Source organism: Lissotriton vulgaris, chromosome 7 (genome assembly GCF_964263255.1).
Source record: "Lissotriton vulgaris chromosome 7, aLisVul1.2, whole genome shotgun sequence".
Classification (NCBI taxonomy): Eukaryota; Metazoa; Chordata; class Amphibia; order Caudata; family Salamandridae; genus Lissotriton; species Lissotriton vulgaris.
Genome location: NC_141695.1, coordinates 681,157,959 through 681,178,772, shown reverse-complemented (window position 1 = coordinate 681,178,772; position 20,814 = coordinate 681,157,959). Strand labels below are relative to the sequence as shown.

Here is a 20,814-nt window from a genome sequence, read left to right as displayed (position 1 = left end):
AGGTACAGGCCCAATCCCACTGACTGAGGTAGAAGGACAGGAAGGCAGCATTCCAGCACAGTGGAAGATGTGAAGTCCTTTCATCATCACAGCAGTCCACCTTCCTGGAAGAGTCTCCACAGGTCCAGAGGTGTACTGAGGTCCAATATTTATACAAGTTGCCCTCCTTTGAAGTGGGAGAAGCTTCTAGAGGTTTCATTTTGAACTGGACAGGTTTCATGTTTTTCCTGCACTGCAGTGGCATAAAGAGTGCTACAGACCCACTAGAAGCATTTAAGGTAAAGGCCCCGGGCACAGGAGGTGCCACTCTACTAGGGACCTACAAGTAAATTAAATATGCCAATTGGGGGGGCGCTAGAGGGCGCACTGCGGGATGGCTGGCGTGTGAGTCAGCTCCGCCGGACGGGTGCGGGAAAAGCGACCCTTATACCCCCAAACCTGATCAAAAAAGGACAACAAATAGAAATATGGGAATCGGAAGGTGTAGGCAATAAACCGCAGGAACTACAGCTCTGCAGCAGAGATCTCGGAGGATAAAAATTAGCGAAAATACGGGTGGAGGCGAGCGGTGATTCAAAATGGCGGCGCCCGATGTACGGAGCCGCCGGTATTACAGGCGATGACCACCCACATATGAATCATGGATTGCGGAACTGCTGCCCCAGTAAAGCGGAGCCACATCACCTACAAGGTCAGCGGGCTGGGCTCTACTAAAAACTGTGACAGGGTTGAGAAAGAGATTGCGTTCCAAACCACGCAAAATGGCGGCGGCGGCGGAACGCACGGACATTGAAGCCGAACAAGGTACTGCGTACACCCAGATGTCACGGGGCTGCATCTAGGCGAAAGGCAGAGATACGCGAGCAGGAGCAGAAGCTGGACAGCAGAGCGTGGAGAAAGACTGGACGAGGGTTTGACTTAGAGGCGCTTCACTCGGGAAGGGATTGCGCGCCGTTACGGGAAAGGCACCACAACACCTGGGGTGTGGAAGACACTCGCAACCTAATACGGCCACACGACAAAAACGGGGGCAGTGGTCCTAATTGTGTTGACTCGGCTGGGGGCATGAAAGACAGCGTAAAGGAGCACAAGCCAACAAACGCACACTCCTTACACCACAGACAGCTTGGATCTGGGCTGCACTCCCCCCAGATGCACTTCATAGCTAAACACTACTAGGAACTAACGGTCCCAGGGTCGAAACCCGGCCGCGTTCTACTGTCGAGCACCACTCAGTGCCTGGCATGGCATGAGAGGAAGGGAATGGGACAACACTGCGCAAATTAACGGAAGACCCGAACAGTGACTGACAACGTACTGGACAGAAATGTGGGTGCGTGGATGGTCCAATGCATAGACCTACTTCACAGTGGGCGGCAAGAACACTACAGCACCGTCATCGGTACACTACGGGAGCCACGGCCACAGCAAGCCCAGGAACACAACGTGGTAGCCCCTCGACAAGTCCCAGCGTGATGGGGAAACCCGACAAACAACAGACTAAACTGCCCTTCGAAACCAGGAAGCAAGCAAAAAATACCGCGACCTCTTCAGAGGTGGAAGGGGAACAAGATTTGGTCGACGGCACCAGCATGGAGTCAGTACTGCGGGCCATCCAATAAAGCTTGCAGGAGATGAACAATAAAATGGATAATGTCATGCTACAAGTGGACACCATGACAGCGAAACTAGAAAACCACGAAGAGCGGCTGGTGGAGGCTGAACAAAGGATCTCTACAGTTCAGGATGAGTCCAGGAACACAAAGAAAGCATGCGGGAGCATTGAAAAGACACTGGAGAGCGAAGGTGGAGGACCAAGAAGCGAAGTCTCGCCGAAATAACGTCCGTATTTCGGGACTGCCGGAGTCAACAAACACAGGCAAGATGGAGACCTACGTAGAGGCAATGCTGAAGGACATATTTGATGCAGGGAGCTTCTCGGAGGTTTTCCTCGTCGAACGTGCCCACCGCTCGCGGGCGCCCATCCCGAAACCGGGTGCCACACCTCGAATGATTATTGCTCGCATGTTGAACTATAGAGACAGAGACACAATCCTCAGACTCGCTAGGGAGAAGGGCACAGTCACGTATCAAGGCAACACCTTGGAATTCTATCCAGACCACACCATGGCGGTGCAAATGGCGCGAAAAGAATTCACCACAGTGAAAAAGAAACTCCAGGAGATGGGAGTTGAATATGCGATGCTGTACCCTGCAAAACTAAAAATCACCAATGCGGGCAAACCTGTGATTCTCCCGACGGTACAGGCTGCGCAGGAATATATCAAGAAACGTGGAAAGCGCCGCAGGGAACGGGAAAGAGAAGACAGGATGAGTGATAACAACTGAGGAACTAAACGGCTGAGACATACAAGGCTAGCTTGATCTCCGGGAACCTAGTGGCTTCTGCTACTACACCCCCCTATTTTCTACAGAGAGTCAGTGACAGTACAACGGGAAGCGGATGTCTGCGGGAGATGTCGCAGGCAGTATACAGAAGACTGGACTTCAATGCGGGTCATGAGCGACTGTCCGACAGAGACACGATGAGTGTGAACATTGGTATCGTACAGTGAGTACACTAGCACTCATCGGTGCTGGGCAAATGTGGCTAACTCATGGGTAGGGTTCCTCAGGGTACATATGCAGCAATCTAATGGAACTGAGCTTCTAGACTAATGCACTGAGATGGAGAATGCATAGGTGGGCCCACATGGGAGATCCGTTGCGTACTGCATACAAATGTCCAAAACATAGAGAAAATGTTGATGTGAGAAAGGTTCTGTTGACATGCATAAGACAAGATGGGAAGGGGAGGGAAAGGAGTTGACGACTACAATGATTAACTGCGCACCCGTCCACATCCACCATGTGGATGGAGACGTGTGCACCTAGCGACACCCCCAAGCGGGTGTACCCCAATTCAAGTTATGGTATTGGTTTGATGTTACTAAGGGGATGGCTTTGGCACAGTTTGGGCGCTGAAGTGGGAGGAGGGGGGGAAGGGATGTTGGGAAATGTTCAAGTAGATGCACTGTGTCTGAGAGGCATTGCGACCTCTTTCATTGCCTGCAACACTGTTGTTCTGATTACACTCATCACCAGAGAATTTGTGCACCCACGAGCACTCGGGCAGAAAACCTGCGAGCTGGCTGCCGTAGAAGGCCCCGGCACAGACGATCAACAACCAGATATAGAGTCATGACACGTCATGCTACATTAAACTTCATCACATGGAACATTAGGGGCCTAGGCAACCCAAAGAAGATAAGGCAAATGTTTGCGTTCTTTGACAGGTCACAAGTAGATGTTGCCTTTCTACAAGAAACGCACCTGGCACCTAATGGCACGTCAACACTGGGCACTAGGTGGGCGGAATCAATCACTAGCTCGAACTACTCGACATACTCAAGAGGGGTTAGCATACTGATAAAGAAAGGGACACACTTCCAGATTTTGGACACACAAAGACACAGAGGGCAGATATCTCGTGGTGGTGGGTAAGGTGAGGCAACATCAGGTTGCTTTAGTAAACGTGTATGGCCCTAACATAGACGACCCCAACTTCTACGAGACTCTATGGCACACACTTGCGGATATACAGGCTGAGAATATAATCTGGGGAGGAGACTTTAATGTTACGTTAACGGAAGGGCTAGACAGAACACTACACACATTGGAACCCCATGTGAAAGCAAGGGTGATGCTACTTGACGCGATGAACAACTCACACCTGGGCGACATGTGGAGGATATTACATCCGGGGGAACAAATAGCAACACACATTAATGCGGCTCATGGCAGCTGGTCCAGGCTGGACTACTGGCTAGGCACACAGGATATACTATCATGAGTTGTAAATATCAGGCACCTCCCCAGGACACTTTCAGATCATAGCCCCGTGCTTTTGGAGATGCGAATCCCTCACTATATATCGCCACCGTTCATGTGGCGTTTTAATGCACAAGCCTTACGAGATCCACTGTATGTTGACACCATCCTGAAAGCGATAACAGATTATTTTGAACTAAATTCCCCCACAACGGAAGACCCGTGCCTGCTATGGGAAGCTTTCAAAGCCACAATAAGAGGAGTATGCATAAGCACGACCTCAGGCATATTAAAAGACATACACCAACAATTAAAGACACGTGAGGAGGCAATTCAAGAGTTGGAAAAGCGATACACACAAACTGGGGACACCGCCCTGTTGGGCGACATACGGACACTACTGACGGAACATTGCAAATTTGCAGAGGACGAGCTAAAGGAATATGCTACTTACCAGTATGCATCTGTTCTTGGCATAGAGGGCTGCAGAGTGGTACATTATGAATAGATCGCCATCTGGTGTTGGGCTCGGATGATTGCACTTTGTTTTTCTCTTGGAGAGTTTTTTGTATCTTGGTGACTCCTCCTTTGGTTGGTAGTGCGCATGGGCATCGGCTCCATCCTTAGATTGTTTTGCCATAGTAGGGTTAGATGGAGTAGTATGATATAATACAGATAGGAATGCCCATGTAAGTGTATCTAAATAAGATAATGTTGGAACAGACACAGGTTTCCGGGGAGGCTGGGAGGGCATGTACCACTCTGCAGCCCTCTATGCCAAGAACAGATGCATACTGGTAAGTAGCATATTCCGTTCGAGGCATATGGGCTGCAGATGGTACATTATGAATAGACTATACAGCAGTTCTCTCCCTAGCGGTGGTCGCCCGTGTCTGTTGCAACTGTCTGAAATAAAGTCTTTAATACAGCTTGTCCCACTCTAGCTTGTTGTGTGCACATCTACACAATAGTGCTTTGTGAAGGTGTGCGGTGTAACCCAGGTAGCTGCTTTGCATATGTCATCTAGTGGAATGTTTCCCAAAAATGCCATAGATGCTCCTAGTTTACGTGTAGAGTGAGCTCTAGGAGGAACAGTTAATGTTCTCTTTGCTTTTAAGTAGCATATTTGAATACATTTTACAATCCATCTGGCAATGCCCGCTTTAGAGATGGGATTGCCCTTATGTGTAGGAGAAAATGCAACAAATAGCTGTTTTGTCTTTCTGAAAGTTTGTGTTCTTTCTATATAGTACAATATTGCCCTTCTGACATCCAATGTATGTAGGGCCCTCTCTGCTACCGTTTGTGGTTTTGGAAAGAAAACCGGTAATTCCACTGACTGATTGATGTGGAATGCAGAAATTACCTTTGGTAGGAATTTTGGGTATGTTCTAAGAACCACTTTATTTTGGTGTAACTGCATGAATGGTTCTTGAATGGTAAAAGCCTGCAACTCACTTACTCTTCTAAGTGACATGATAGCTATGAGGAAGGCCACCTTCCATGTGAGGAATTGTATTTCACACCTATGCATAGGTTCAAATGGTGGCCCCATTAGTCTGGTAAGTACTATGTTGAGATTCCAGACTGGGGAAGGTGGTCGTCTTGGTGGAATGACTCTTTTGAGTCCCTCCATGAAAGCTTTAATTGCTGGTACTTTAAACAGGGAAAGATGTTGCCTGTTTTGTAGGTACGCCGCTATAGCTGCGAGATGAACTCTGATAGAGGTGTGTGCTAAGTTACATTGCTGCAAGTGTAGTAAATAGCAAATGATCTGTTTAGTGGATGCGTCCAGAGGGTTGATGTGCTTACTGTTACAGTGTATAGCAAACCTCTTCCACTTTGCTGCATAGCATGCTCTGGTGGTAGGACGTCTTGCTTGTTTAATGATTTCCATACATTCTGGTGGTAAATCTAAATATCCAAACTCTATGACCTCAGGAGCCAGATCGCTAGGTTCAATTGTTTGGGATCTGGGTGCATTATTTCTCCATGGTTCTGTGTAAGGTGCATGGGTAATAATCTTAGCTTTTGATGTGGCACCTGTGAGAGTTGTAGTAGAGTGGTGAACCACGGCTGTCTTGCCCACGTGGGTGCCACTAGTATCATTGTCATTGAGTGCTGCTGCAGCTTCCGAACCACTAACGGAATTAGTGGGAGAGGGGGGAAAGCGTAAGCAAATTTGTTGGACCAATTTATCCATAGTGCATTGCCCTGGGACCGTTGGTGTGGGTACCTGGATGCGAAGTTTTGGCATTTTGCGTTCTGATGATTGGCAAACAGATCTATCTCTGGTTGCCCCCATCTTTGGAAGAATGGCTGCAGTATTTGGTCGTGCAGCTCCCATTCGTGTACTTGTTCTGACTGTCTGCTTAGGATGTCTGCTATCTGATTTTGAACTCCTGGTAGGTGTTCTGCGAACAGATAGATCTTTTGAGGAATGGCCCACCTCCAAATGTCCTGTGCTAGTTTGGATAGGTGGAGAGAGTGTGTCCCCCCCTGTTTTTGAATATAATACATTGCAGTCATGTTGTCTGTTCTGATCAGGACTGCCTTGTTTTTTATTTGCATTTGGAAAGCTTTTAGTGCTAGGAATATCGCTAATAGTTCCAAGTAGTTGATGTGCAGTTTCTTTTGCTGCACACTCCACTTCCCCTGCACTGTGTATTTGTGCATATGCGCTCCCCATCCGGAGAGCGATGCGTCCGCTGTTATTATCACTTGTGGAATCGGTTCTAGGAACGACCGTCCTTTGGAAATGTTTGTTGTGTTCCACCACTTCAGAGAGCGATGCGTACGGTCGTCCACCAACACCAGATCTGTAATCTGACCTTGAGCCTGATTCCACTGTTTTGCTAGACACTCCTGTAGTGGACGCATTTGTAGTCTGGCATGTGGTATTAGCAGTATGCAGGAGGACATCATGCCTAACAGTTGCATAAACACTCGTGCTGGTAGTGAGTGTTGTGGTTGAAATTTTTGTATTAACCCGACCATTGTTTGTATCCTGATCGGGTTGGGGTATGCTATTGCTCTTTCTGTGTCTATAGTAGCCCCCAGGTATTGCTGAATCTTGTTTGGTTGCAGGTGTGATTTCTTGTAGTTCACCGTAAACCCTAGGTGGTGCAGCAATTGAATTGTCTTCTGTGTGTTGTGAAGACATTCTTCCTGTGACTTGGCCTTTATTAACCAATCGTCCAGGTATGGGAAGACCTGTATTTGTTGTCTTCTTAGGTGTGCTGCCACCACAGCTAGGCATTTTGTGAACACTCTTGGTGCCGTTGTGACCCCGAACGGAAGGACTTTGAATTGATAATGTTGTCCTTCCACTACAAACCTTAGGTATTTCCTGTGGGCTTTGTGAATTGGGATATGAAAGTAAGCGTCTTTTAGATCCAGTGTAGAAAGAAAGTCCCCTTTCTTCAGTAAAGGGAGTACCTGTTGGAGCGTGACCATGTGGAAATGTTCCGAATTTATGTATGCATTGAGAGGTCTTAGGTCTAAGATTGGTCTTAGGGACCCATCTTTTTTGGGGATTAGGAAGTATAGAGTATACTCTTGTCCCTTGTTGATGTTTTGGAACCTTCTCTATTGCATGCTTCTGTAGCTGTGCTAGTACTTCTTCCTTTAACAATGTCATATGATCTTGACTCATTGGACGCTGTTTGGGGGGGATGTTTGGTGGGGTAGCTGTGAGTTCTAGGCAATAACCATGTTGGATAATCTGTCTCACCCACTTGTCAGATGTGATGTTTTCCCAGACAGGTAGGAACTGTAATAGACGTCCCCCGACCGGTGTTATGTGGTCTGGGGAAAGTTCTATTAAGTCACTGTTTTGGGGTTGAGGCGTTGCGGTTGTTATTATTTCCGCGGCCTCTACCTTTGTTGTTGTTACCCCTGTAACTACCTCTTGAATTACCTTTGGGTGATGTAGGTGTGAAAGAGGGGGATTGCTGATTTGTTCCTGTATTTTATGAGCCTCCTCTATAGGTGGATCTACGAAAGGAACCTCTTTGTGTTGGCTGTTGCAATGCTCCCATTGACTTAGCCGTTTCTGTATCTTTTTTCATTTTTTCTAAGATCTCATCTGTGCTTGAGCCAAAAAGTGTTTTTTGATCAAAGGGTTGGTTCAAAAAGGACGTTTGAACTTCCTGTTTGAATCCTGAGATTCTAAGCCATGCATGTCTCCTTAACATGACACTGGTGTTGATGGATCTTGCTGCAGTGTCTGCTGCGTCTAGGGCGCACTTAATGGAAGTATTAGTTATTATCTTTCCTTCCTGTATTAACTGATCTGCCCTTTTCTGATGTTCTTTGGGAAGATGTGTGATGAGTTTTTCTAATTCATCATAATGTGCCCTGTCATAACGTGCAAGTAGTGCCTGTGTATTGGCTATACGCCAGCTTTTTGCCGCTTGTGATGCTACTCTCTTGCCTGATGCATCTATTAATTTTGACTCTTTATCAGGTGGAGGAGCCTCTCCTGTAGATAATGAGTTTGCCCTTTTACGAGCGTTTGAAACTACAAGCGAGTCCAGAGGTACCTGTCCTTTAATAAATATTGGATCCTTTGGAGCCGCCTTATATTTCTTATCAATTCTTGGGTTTAACACCCTAGCACTCACTGGGTCTTTGAATATTTCTTCTGTGTGACTGAGAAGACCCTTCAGCATAGGTAGAGTACCTGATGTTCTTTGTGCATTAGGTAGCGTCTCTAATAAGAAGTCCTCTATTAGAGGTTCTGTATGTATATCTACCTTATGATATTTTGCTGCCCTATTAATGAGCTGTACAAAACCCTGTGTTATCATCAGGTGGTGAAGGCTTTGAGGGATATAACTCTGGGTCGTTGTCATCATTTGACTCTACGTTATAATTTTCCCATGGGTCATCCTCATCTGGGATAGTTTCATCATCCCCTTGAGGTTCTCCCTCCCCTGGATCACTGTCTACATCAGACTGAGGTGTAGATGGTCTTGGTGTAGAAGGTGCAGGAATGTTTGGCATAGTGTGAGGAATAGGAGAAGAGGGTGTGACTTTAGGTCGAGGAGAAGTAGGAGGAGTTGTATTTGTCCCCAGTGTTCTCTTTTTTGAAGGAAGAGATTTGTCTTCTATCTGTTCATTCTTCCTCTTCTTCGTCACTACTTTGCCAGTTTGCGGATCGATAAACAAAATCTTTTGTTTGGGATCTGTTTGCTGCTCCTGTATCGGTACCGAAGGCCTTGGTTCCGAAAGGTGCTTTTGTTTTCGATTGTTAATGTTCGGTGTTTTCGGCACCGAGTGTTTACTCGATTCCGACTTCTTCGGTGTCGAGTGAGTCTTCGACGTCGAATCATGTTTCTGTTTCGACATGGAATGTTTCGATGCCGAGCTTTCCCTTGCATGAAGCTTCGGTGTCGAAGTCGATGTCGACCGTTTCTCGGATCCGACATGGTGGGAGACCAAGTGTTTCGGTTTCAGTTTCGGTTTCGTTGCCGGGCCCGAAGGCGGGGCGTCGGAAACTCTTTTCTGCGGTTTGACCGGGCTCGAAGGCGGGGTCGTTACCACACGGGGTCGGTTTTTTGGTAAGGGGACGTCGTCACTCACTGTTTGTTGCACGTCGAGTTCTTCGACCTCCGATTCGTCCCCTTCCGACCCCGACTGATCCTCATGATCCTCTTCTTCCTCAAGTTGCTAGTCTCCGAACAGCTCCGGGATCGCCTCCGACTACATTCTGGAAACCTCGTGTCTTCGAGCTCGACGATTTCTAATCGTAGACTTGGAGGAGAATGCTGCGCAGGCTTCGCATTCCCTGGATTCGTGTTCAGGAGACAGACAGAGGTTGCACACCTCGTGTAGGTCCTTGTGTGGGAACTTAGCACCACACGTTGGACATTTCTTGAATGGAGTCCTTTCCATGGACTCCGGGCTTGACTGCATCGAGAAAGGCCTCCCGTTCGTCGACGAAGATCAAAGTTTTTTCTTAGATGTTGAAGTCGAAACGCGTCGAAATGGAAATGAAACGCGTTCGATAACAATACCGTCGAATTGGAAAGGGAATACGCGCCGATAAGTCACTTCTTTTCGAAGTCGATCTGGAGCGTCTCAATCCTCATCCGAACCCGATGGCGGAAAAAAACAATCTAAGGATGGAGCCGATGCCCATGCGCACTACCAACCAAAGGAGGAGTCACCAAGATACAAAAGACTCTCCAAGAGAAAAACAAAGTGCAATCATCCGAGCCCAAAACCAGATGGCGATCTATTCATAATGTACCATCTGCAGCCCATATGCCTCGAACATATATTTTCAAACGAACAACTGCAAGGAGGTATGGAGAGGGGGGCAGACCGGGCAGGGCCCTGGCTGAAAAGATATGTACAGGCAGAGCACCACAACACATCACAGCAATTAAAACTAAGGCGGGCACACTCACATATGACATCAAGAACATAATGGGAGAGTTCATGGGCACATATGGGGCGTTATATGAGGCAAGACCGTTAATACCGCAAGAAGAAATGTTGGCCTACATGGCGGATGTGGAGCTGGCGTGGTTGGCGGACGGACATAGGGAATACCTAGCTCGCCCCATTAAAGACCAGGAAGTTGTCGACACCATTAGAAGGCTACCGAACGGAAAAGCTCCGGGACCAGACGGTTTCGTGATCGAATTTTATAAAACATTCGCGGACATACTTGCTCCACATCTGGTGAAGCTATATGAAACAGCTCACGAAGCACAAACATTACCGTCCTCGATGAGGGAAGCGCTGATCATTGCATTATTAAAACCAGGCAAGGATGAGGAACAATGTGATTCCTATCACCCTCTCTCGCTCATATATGTAGACACTAAAATAATAGCGAGCATATTAGCTGACAGACTGAAACCTCTCATGCCGCTGGTGATTAGACCCGACCAATCCGGTTTTATATCTGAACGATCAACCACACATAACACCCGCACATTGTTTGCCCTGGCGCACTACCTGGCACCTGAAGTAAAGGCGGTGGCAGTTTTATTAGACGCGGCCAAAGCGTTTGATACGATTGACTGGCCCTTTCTACACGCAGTCCTTATACAAATGGGTTTTCCACCACTATTTATTGGATGGATAACGATGCTATACACAAACTTAACTGCACGCATTAGGATAAATAAACACCTCTCGGACACAATAGCAATTTGTCGTGGTACCAGGCAAGGGTGTCCACTATCACCTATGCTGTTTGCCCTCATACTTGACCCATTGGCTTGCAAAATCAGACACCATCACCACTACTCAGCCATACAACTCCCAACACGACCCATACACATATCATTATATGCAGACGATATGGTGCTGTATGTTAAAAACCCAGAACAACATCTTAACCCATTATTGCGAGAGTATATTAAATTCGGCCAGTACTCAGGGCTGCAGAACAACTGGACCAAGCCCCTTATTCTGTCCTTAACAGAAGGTACCCATCCAACGGCCCTGGACTATCCTCTGGAATGGCATGACGAGCCGACCAGATATTTGGGAATATGGTTCCACAGGGACCCGGAATTGGTTATCCGTACTAACTACGGGAGAGCTATAGCCTCACTAGAGGACAAGATCAAGCGGTGGATTAGGCTGCCGCTGTCCCTGGCAGACAGACTCGCCATTGTGAAAATGGTAATGCTCCCCAAGTTCCTGTACTTGTTCAACAACATTCCTATCAAGCCCCCAGCAGAGGTGTTCCGTAACATCAAATCCCTCATACTGACCCTAATTTGGGCAGGGAAACAAGCCAGGTTAGACTTACAAACGATGACACTACCGTATGCTAGGGGTGGCTTCAAGGTCCCAGATATCTACCTCTATTACCTCTGCGCTCAGGCGCAATTTGCGCATTACTGGTACCATGAAATACCTTTCCTAACGCATGTAGTGGTGGAAAAGGGAGACGCGGACCCAATCCCGCTGACAAGTATATTGCCGCATAAAAGAATCAGATTACATGACCATGACATTAACCCGGTCAATACCACAAACGAAGCATGGAGACTATTGGGCAAGGTAGCACAAACATGCCACTCTACGCTCCTGCACTCCCACTAGCACATCATCCGACCCTATCAGTTACACAGGAGCGAGTCGGAATGGAATTACTGAGACACGCTGGCATAGACAGACTGGGAGATTTATACAGGGATGGGAAATTCCTAACTCTTGACAAACTCGATTATATCAGTAACCCAACACTGCTGTTTAGTTTCAACTACTATAGGTTACAAAGGGCGATGAGAGCATATTTTCCCACATTCCCAGACGAACCGCAGACGCTAGCCCCTTTACAGCTGGTACTCACCACACCCACGGCCTCGCATTTAGTATCTAGATTGTACAATAGCGCGCAAACAAACATTTGGGGGAACACTGAAAGGACAAGGGAAAAATGCAGCAAGGCATTAGATGATACACTTTCGGAAGAGGAATGGGAAACCACCTGCCTACTGACGGGTTTACTGACACCTAATGGCAACCTAAGAATCATCCACTATAAATATCTTCATCAAATGTATCACACGCCACACAGATTGCACAGGATGGATTAAGGGACAACTCCAACTGCATAAGATGTGGACAAGACAATGCAGACTTTATGCATTTAGCATGGCACAGTGGCCCGGTGGCGCAATACTGGGAACAAGTGATACAAGCCATTAATGACATACTGGGGGCGACTTTGCAGAGTACGGCCAGGTATAGTGCAGCAGCTAAGAGCGCAGAGGTGTAAACTGTGTGTAATAGCCCTCTTAATGGCAAAACGAAGAGTGTCTTTACATTGGAGAAGTAAGTTGAAGCCCAAAATGAAAAACTGGTTGGAGGATTTGACGTACTGTTGTGACACACTCACCACATTCGAAGAAGACTTGTCAGCAGGTTCATGCCCCAGAGACTACTGGGCTCCCTTTAGACAATACTTGTTAACAATTGCATCAGACCAAGAAGTTTCTGAAGAGCTGAGTTGAATCCGGCCGCATGACAAGGAGTATGGTTATTTGTAGTGTAATGGAGGGGGAAGAATGCTGTGACACAGTGCTTTGAGTTTTAGGGGTTTTCTTAATTTGTTTCTCTAGTTTACTGTGGTTCCATATAAAATATACAAAAAGTAAGAACAAGAACGTAAATGGTCAAGATTGCAGCATTGTCTAGTTTCACACATGTTAGATATTTCACGAAACGCCGCCGGACCTACGGTTGTCGGCTGATGGGCCGTGTATGAAGAGCGACACGCTCAATGATTCAAACAAATGTGGAGCCGGCCTCATAAGGTTGTAGGCGACGAAAATGTACTTTACCTCTGTGACAATGAGAAATAAATATCTTACACCAAATATAAATAAATAAATAAATAAATATGCCAATTGGGTATAAGCCAATTCTATCAGGTTTTAAGGCAAAGGCATAAGCACTTTAGCACTGGTTACCAGTGGTAAAGTGCGAAGAGAGTACTAAGGCGAGCAAAAACAAAGTCAGAAAAACAGCAGGGTTGAAGGCAAAATGTTTGGGGAAAACCACACCAACGATGTCAGGTCTAACAATAGAAAATTAGTACCTTAGAATCTAGGGACGCTTGTTTTGCCCACCTCTTCCATTTTAGCACCTTTCATAGGAGCATCTATCACTGCTTGCTAAAGTGGAGACATTTTTTGTGTTGTCGCTCTTGTGGATTGTCGATTTCTCACCACTCAAAAAGTATTGCATATCTGAGGTAAAAATGCTCTTCCTGTGGAGCGGTGACAACCCCTCCTAGGAATACGGCAGCAAACCCAGAGAAATAAGACTTCTTCCCCCAACATTTTCCTCATCAGTCCATGAAACTAGTTTCTCTGTCAGAGTTGAATCTCTGTAGCGTCCTTGCCTCCACTGCAGGTCAGCGGAAAATGTAGGGACAGTACTTTAGACTTGGAATCAGCTGTTTAGTTAGGAAATCAATTTATTTCAGGTTGTAGTATAATTTTCATGTCCACTTCTCTTCAACTCTAAACTTCACAGCATTAGATCACTGGCAAGATCCACACAACTGTCTATGCACATAGAGTTCTGTGCTCCTTGCAAAGCTCAGCCAGAGCACCCCATTTACCATACACGCTCACACTCATTTCCAAGCTGTGGTCAGGCTTCTGTAAATGCATGTATTTCAGCGCTGTTTTGATGCTCTATACCGGGCAGTGGCATGTCTTAAGAATCTCCTAGCACAATGCACGCTCCTCCATTATAAAGAAAGAATGGAAAGTAGTTTAAGTTATGTTCAGTAAAGCTGACAATATGAGAGAATTATCAGCTTTATACTGTCTTTTCAGCAGACAAAACTAGCAACACGGAGAACAACCATCATTGGCACTCTCGATCTCTAACAATTAATTTTGTTGTGAGCACATACAGCTACGACTGAGATAAAACAGAACAAGTCTCCAATACTGAACTTAAATTAACATTGTGATACAGCTAAACAATACCGCTTATAAGTTATACACTTACCTTTCGTTTCTTGTGGCAGACTTTTACAAGAAGCACTTCTAAAGCTACAGAATGTTGATCATTTTCAGAGTTCTGAGACAGTTTATCTGAACAAAAACAAACATTTACACATAAGGACATGACCCCTCATCTATGATAGAAGGCAATTTATTTAATATAATATAAATTAAGTTATATGCACTCTGCAGTATATTGAGAGCCCCAAATATAACAGTACTACAATGAAAACAGATATTTCTTCTTATGTTTTGAACATCTGGATAAACATTTAGAACACATTTGAAAAATCTTCAGTATATTACTGAATAGAATCAAAATTTGTCAAAATGTTTCCAAAAAAAGAAATCTGAAAAAATGTTTCATGTATGCACATTTATCAAAATTTGAACAAAGTATTTTGTAGAACCGTTACCAACACAATTTCTTTGCAGTTTGCACTTATGTACACTTATGCAAGTCTAAAACTGGAATGAATTCCGCAAGATAACATTGTCTCATTCTCAAAACAGTGAAATTTACTTTCAAGATGCGAGCAGACACTACTTTCTTTTTAGAAAAACAATTTGTGTTTTCATCAATTGTCATTTCGGATTTTGCATGAGGTTATCAATGATGTCATAGAACTTGTTCTGAGTTATGTGAGTTCATAAGCAGTGCATGATGAAAGCGGAAGCCATAGTTACTTCGGGTGTGGTGTTCTGTCTTCTTGGGTCAGCGCAGCTCTTCGGTCCTTCTTTCTTCCTCGAATCTGAGGAGGCAAGGTTCAGGGTAGTCCTTAAATACTACATTTAGGGGCATTATAGGGTGTGTAGGTTGGGACCAATGGTTCCTTTCCTTGGGGTGAGTACACCCCCTATTATGCCACCCTCCAGTGGGAAGGGGAATGAGCCTCTTAATTGGTTGGGTCGGACAGGGTTCCTATGCCACTTGGCTCCTATCGGTCGTTAGTGCTGCTAAATACAGACTATAAGATACTGGTTAAAATATTGGAAGAGAGACCAGCACCGCTAGAGTCCTCTCTGATACATACAGATCAGAACAGGTTTGTTCCGCCGTGCACTACCTCCCTTCAATATACATCGCCTTCTTTGACTTCTGTTATGACCCCTACCGAGCTCAGGAAGCCTGGATTTTGATCGCGAAAAGGCATTCGACATTCTTGAATGGCCCTATTTGTTCGAGGTCCTCCAGCATTATGGTACTGGACCCCAATACCTCCACTTGGTGGAACTTCTGTATGACAAACCACCCTCAAGGGGGAAAACAGGAAGCCTTAGATCTGAGCCGAAACAGGGACTAACCCCGGGACACTATTTGTCACACTTCATGGGTCGATATGCTGCGACACCACTGGGAAGACATTTCACAAGAACCATGTGCACACTTTACCATTCAAAATCTTCATGTCATGGGTACAGGACGACATCTCTCCCGGTGGTTTACTGATTCGCTTAGGGGGAATGCCGTTACAGTACTGACATCATTGTGATAGCATTGGGAGAATGACTTAGATCGACCATGCACCACCAGAGGGTGGATCATGATTATAGTGAGCCATAGCGGAGTCCATCACTTTTTAACGTGTATGTCTCAGAGCTGGCCCCAATAATTCTCAACTTTGGGTTCTGCCTCACGTCATATGCTGACGATACACAGATTGCCATAACAATACATAAAAAAGACCCATCTCCCGCTGCACAATTTCAATCTTGTATGCGGACAGTCAATTGCTGGATGAGCACCCACTACCTCAAGTTGAACTCCTCTAAAACAGAGATCTTAACATTTGGCAATGTCCAACCAGCCTGGGGTAACCTTTGGTGGCCAGGGGAGTTGGGTGAACCCCCTAGACCAGCGGAAAAAGTTAAGAACTTAGGGGTGTGGCTTCATCACACAAACGCTATTGTCTCAACAAGCCACTTTCTCATAAAAAAAGATTAGAAAAATTCTTCCCTACATTCCATTAGACGCCAGAAAAACAGTTGTCACAGCTTTGATCCAGTCCAAATAGGACTATTGCAACGGATTACTAGGCAACGCCCAAAAATGATGCCTTAAAAAACTTCAAAGCGTGCAAAATTCGGCCGCTAGATTGCTTCTCAATATCCCCAGAACTCACTCAGTCACCGCTGAAATCCGCAAGTTACACTGGCTTCCGGTGGAGCAACAGATTAAATTCAAGGCTCTTTCCATAGCCTTTAAGGCCCTTAACAACAAAGGACCGACCTTTTTCCAAAATCATTTCTCATGGTACGAACCGACCAGGAACCTGCGGTCCTCAGGCTATAAACTACTACAGGTACCAATAACCCGCACTGTGCAATGGAGTGGGCGTAGTTTCCACTTCTTTACCTCTAAACTCTGGAACAAGCTCCCTCCTGAGCTCAGAAATTCCTCCTCTCTCATTGGCTTTCGGAAAGGCTTGAAAACTTGGCTATTCCAAAACTAGCCGACAGTGTAGACTTCCTTACCCACCCATAGCGCCAAGACACCCACGGGTATATGTGCGCTCTACAAATTTTAATAACATAACATACCTCCACTCCCCGTAATGCCAGGTTTCGATTGATACAGCTTTACACCATACATAACTCCTATATTACACCCAAAATGTATAGTTATTTCCTTCGGTCGGAGGCGGCCTGCCCCTGCTGTCATCACCTAGACGCTGATGTGCTACATATGCTGAGGTCATGTCCCTCATTTCTACAATACGGGGGAGAGGTCACATGTCATTTGTTCACATGTACTGGCAGACAACTTACATGCACATGGGAGGTTTGGCTGATGGGTCTATATTCCAGGGATAAGAAAGTGCCAACACACGCTTTCTAGAGCTTGGCTTACTAGTGTCCAAGCGCCTGATCACAAGGTGTTGGAAATCACACGCGCTGCCGTCAGTGGAGGCTTGGCCACGTTCAGTCATCACTTGGGTCTCTCAGAGGGAAAGATAACTTAGGCCTTCGTAAATACCCCATTTCCCCTACCTGGTGTGCCATCCTGACTGACGTCCAGCTTACATCTGAGTAGGCGCACCCACCAAAAGTTGCGACCCGTACTCTAGTTCTATATATTTTGTAATATGTATTCTAAGTTGTTTGGCACTGTTTGTAATAATGTGAGAATACTAGGGGCGAACCGGAACTGTTAGGAGATGCTGCACAATTCTTCTTCTACATAATATGCCACTCTTTATTCCTAACGGTGTCTAATTTTACTCCTAATTGAGTTGTGATTATACAGTGATTTACTAGGTCCTGATACTGTATTGTCAATACATATATAAATCTCAGTAGACAGACCAAACTGAAAAATAACATGAGTGGTGTTCCCCCACTGCAGAGAGCAATGAGTGTGACTCCAGATCAACACTAGATCCTTAGAGCGACGCTCTGCATGTCATTGTGCGCCACTAGGCAATCTTGATTGACACATTTGTAACCTGGTGTGGTGAAGTATGGTGATGTAGGAAACCATCATGCCCAGGAGAAACGTCAACGTGGGGACTTGCAGTGGAAGATGTTACCCACTTGGTATCCCTGTATGCCGATGGTGTGCTGTTTTACGTAAGACACCAATGGTTGTCGGTTCCTAAGTTGTTGCATTGCTTAAGACCTCAGGCCTTCGACCAAAAAAATTTAGAAAAGCCTCCTCCTTCTGCAGGGAGGATTGAACTCCAAACTCCGGCAGAGATCCTAGACTTGAGCCAGAGATGGGAAATTTAAAAATCGGGGGGTAGAGGTCGCACACACCTGAAAAAAGGTCTTTGAATACAACATTGGAAGAGTGATCCGGATGCTCTAGGTATAGACTGATATCAAAGCATGTATCTCCCTAATTAGTCCCATAATTAATATTAAAAGTACTTGGGGCCAGGGAACATTAGTGAGGTAAGTAGAAGTTGCTGATTCTGTTCTTCCAGCAGGATAGGATACAGTCTGACTTAACCCTGTCTGGTTAAACAGTCGATGGAAGCAGTCGTGCTGTAACGGGGCTCTGGAGCCTGACCCCTTTTTGCATAATAAATCAGTCATAAATCCGAGCATTGAACCCCCATAATCTTATTTCTACGAGTCCCGGACATCGCAGGCTCGGATAGCGGCATGTGCTGGCCGCCACGGCCCCCGGAAACGGCAGGGAAAGTGGAGGTGCATGACCAGGGAGGAATACTAAAATGCCGGTTGCAGCGGGAGCAGCGTCCTGAGAGGTACTCCCAGTTTCCAAAGCGAGTGGCACCGAGGATTATGAACTCGAAGAGTGGTGGGATCGGGGGTCAGCCCGGGCTGGCGCTGTGACCTCTATGCAGGGAAGAAACCGCCAGGGCCTGCTCACCGAGAAGATCGTGAGTGGTGCAGGTACAGCAGCGTAGGACGGCGGTGGAGGCGAGCGGAGAGCTTCCGTGACCATGCCGGACGAGTGACTGAGACTCCCTCCCTGCATGGACTGAGAGCACAGGGGATTGATGAGGATTGACTGCTGAGCGCTGCAGCATCCACTGGTGCACCCTGCTGTCCCGGTGAGCGGGAGACCCCGCAGCGGAGTGAACACAGGCCCGACCAGGCCTAGAACTGGGTTGCTGGGTAGGGAACAACTACACCACAGACAGCGAGAAATGGAGGAGGAAGATCATGCAGGGTTTTGGTGGCACTAAAAAAGTGAATGAGTGCGGGGGGGTGAAGGGGAAGATACGCCCCAGTGAAGCACCGGCAGCCAGAGGCGTGTACCCGCACTGCAGCAACACAGTGGGCCTTGGGTGGCAGGCTTGGAGGTGGGTGTGCGGGAACGGTCGAGAGCCGCCCACAGAGGAAACAATCGTCAGTGAATATTCTGGGAGGAGTGGGGAGTATGCAATACTGGGGACTGCTCCAGGGCCGCAAATATCACATAAGTGGCTGACCACCTAGCACTGCTCCTCGTGGTTGCAACAGAAGATCGATCAGAAGGGCCGAGCTGGAGAGGGAGTGGACGGAACGGCTCAGCTGGAAAACAGCAGACAGGAACAGAGGCCATAGATACACTGAGGGGGGCTCTTAAACAGGGCTCTGGGCACAACGGGTTGCAAATAGCCGCCACGAACAGGAAAGTAAGGGCAACACGGTTGAGATGTGAGTGAGGTCTCCTTACAACAGTAGTGAGGACTACCACACCAGAAGGGACACAAGGTATACCAGAAGCAGGGATCACAATGGCCAGTGGCAAGGCGGCCCTACAAATAAAACTGGACAAATATGCATGGATTAAGGAGGGAGAAGAATCGGACGCGACCAACTTAAATGCTCATACACAGGCCGCTAATTCTGCGGGAATGGCAGAACCTACATTACAGGATATTATGACGGCCATTAACAAGATCAGCACCTCCCTGGAATCCCAGCAAGATACAGTTAATATAGAAATCTCACTGGTGCGCGCGGACCTGCACAATATGGACGCTAGGGTTAAAGAGGTTGAGGAAGCTACTACGGCGCTACCGATACCACCAGCCTTCAGAAGCAAGTTCAGTTACTCCAAACCAAGCAAAACAAGATGGAAATTCAACTTGACGACTATGAAAACGGACGGAAAAAGATCCGTATCCTGGGAGTTCCGGAGCGGGCCGAGGGGTTGGCGCCGGATCTCTTTGTAGAAGAACCTATCACTAAACACCTGCAGCCAAAGGGACTGTCACAGTACTTCGCAATTGAAAGAGCCCACCGGGTCCAGGGCGGGAGGCCACGACCTGGGGCTCCTGCAAGGCCCATTATAGCGAGGGTCTTCAATTTTCGGGACAGAGAAGCTATTCTACAGACCGCGAGGATTGCCACACCCACAAAGTTTGGAAAAAGCACGGTTACCTTCTTCCCAGACTTTACAATAAAAATGCAACAACAACACTGCACTTTCCTCTAGTTCAAGAAAGCTCTTAGAGACAAAGGCATCAAGTATGCTAGGCTCTTCTTGGCAAAGCTGAGTGGAAGCGGATGGAAAAGCATAGTTTCTTTCCTCGCCGGAGGAGGCATGGGACTAGCTCAAAGGTTGGCGACAAGTTGGGAACTCCGGCAGAGATAAGCAAATTGGGCCAGGAGGGACTTGCGCCAAACACACCAAAGACGTTCGAAAAGGCATTGAATAAGCTATCGTGGGATTAGCAGGGGGAAAGTGATGACTGTTTGCTTGTAGGATGAGAAGGTGGGTCTGGAGCACATACTGAATTCAACACTGGACACCCGCGGAAACTGGCAAGAACTTGATCTGGATGGATGGCACTGGCAAGAGTCACATCTGCACAACTTAAGCCAGGCTGGGACATGGGACTTGTGCGATGACCAGAGCGGGCTGAGTGATAGAGGCCAGAGCTGATGCAGAACTATTTGGTAACCGGGAACAATAAAGGGCTCGGGGGAGGGGGGTTTATTTGGGAAGGGTAAGCAGTGGCCACTGACCCCAGGTTGGTATTTTGGAAGGGAGATAGGCACTCTGCTAAGTTGGGGAGGCGGGTAGTTC

General features: G+C 46.8%; 1 protein-coding gene across 1 annotated transcript in view; it reads right to left on the bottom strand.

Annotated features, from left to right (window-relative positions):
* Positions 1-20,814, bottom strand: part of SUZ12 (SUZ12 polycomb repressive complex 2 subunit) — a 910,103-nt gene that overhangs the window by 567,367 nt on the left and 321,922 nt on the right. The window contains exon 6 of the mRNA XM_086930882.1: positions 14,332-14,417. Coding sequence (XP_086787008.1) covers positions 14,332-14,417 — 86 coding nt within the window. The remainder of the gene's footprint in view (positions 1-14,331; positions 14,418-20,814) is intronic.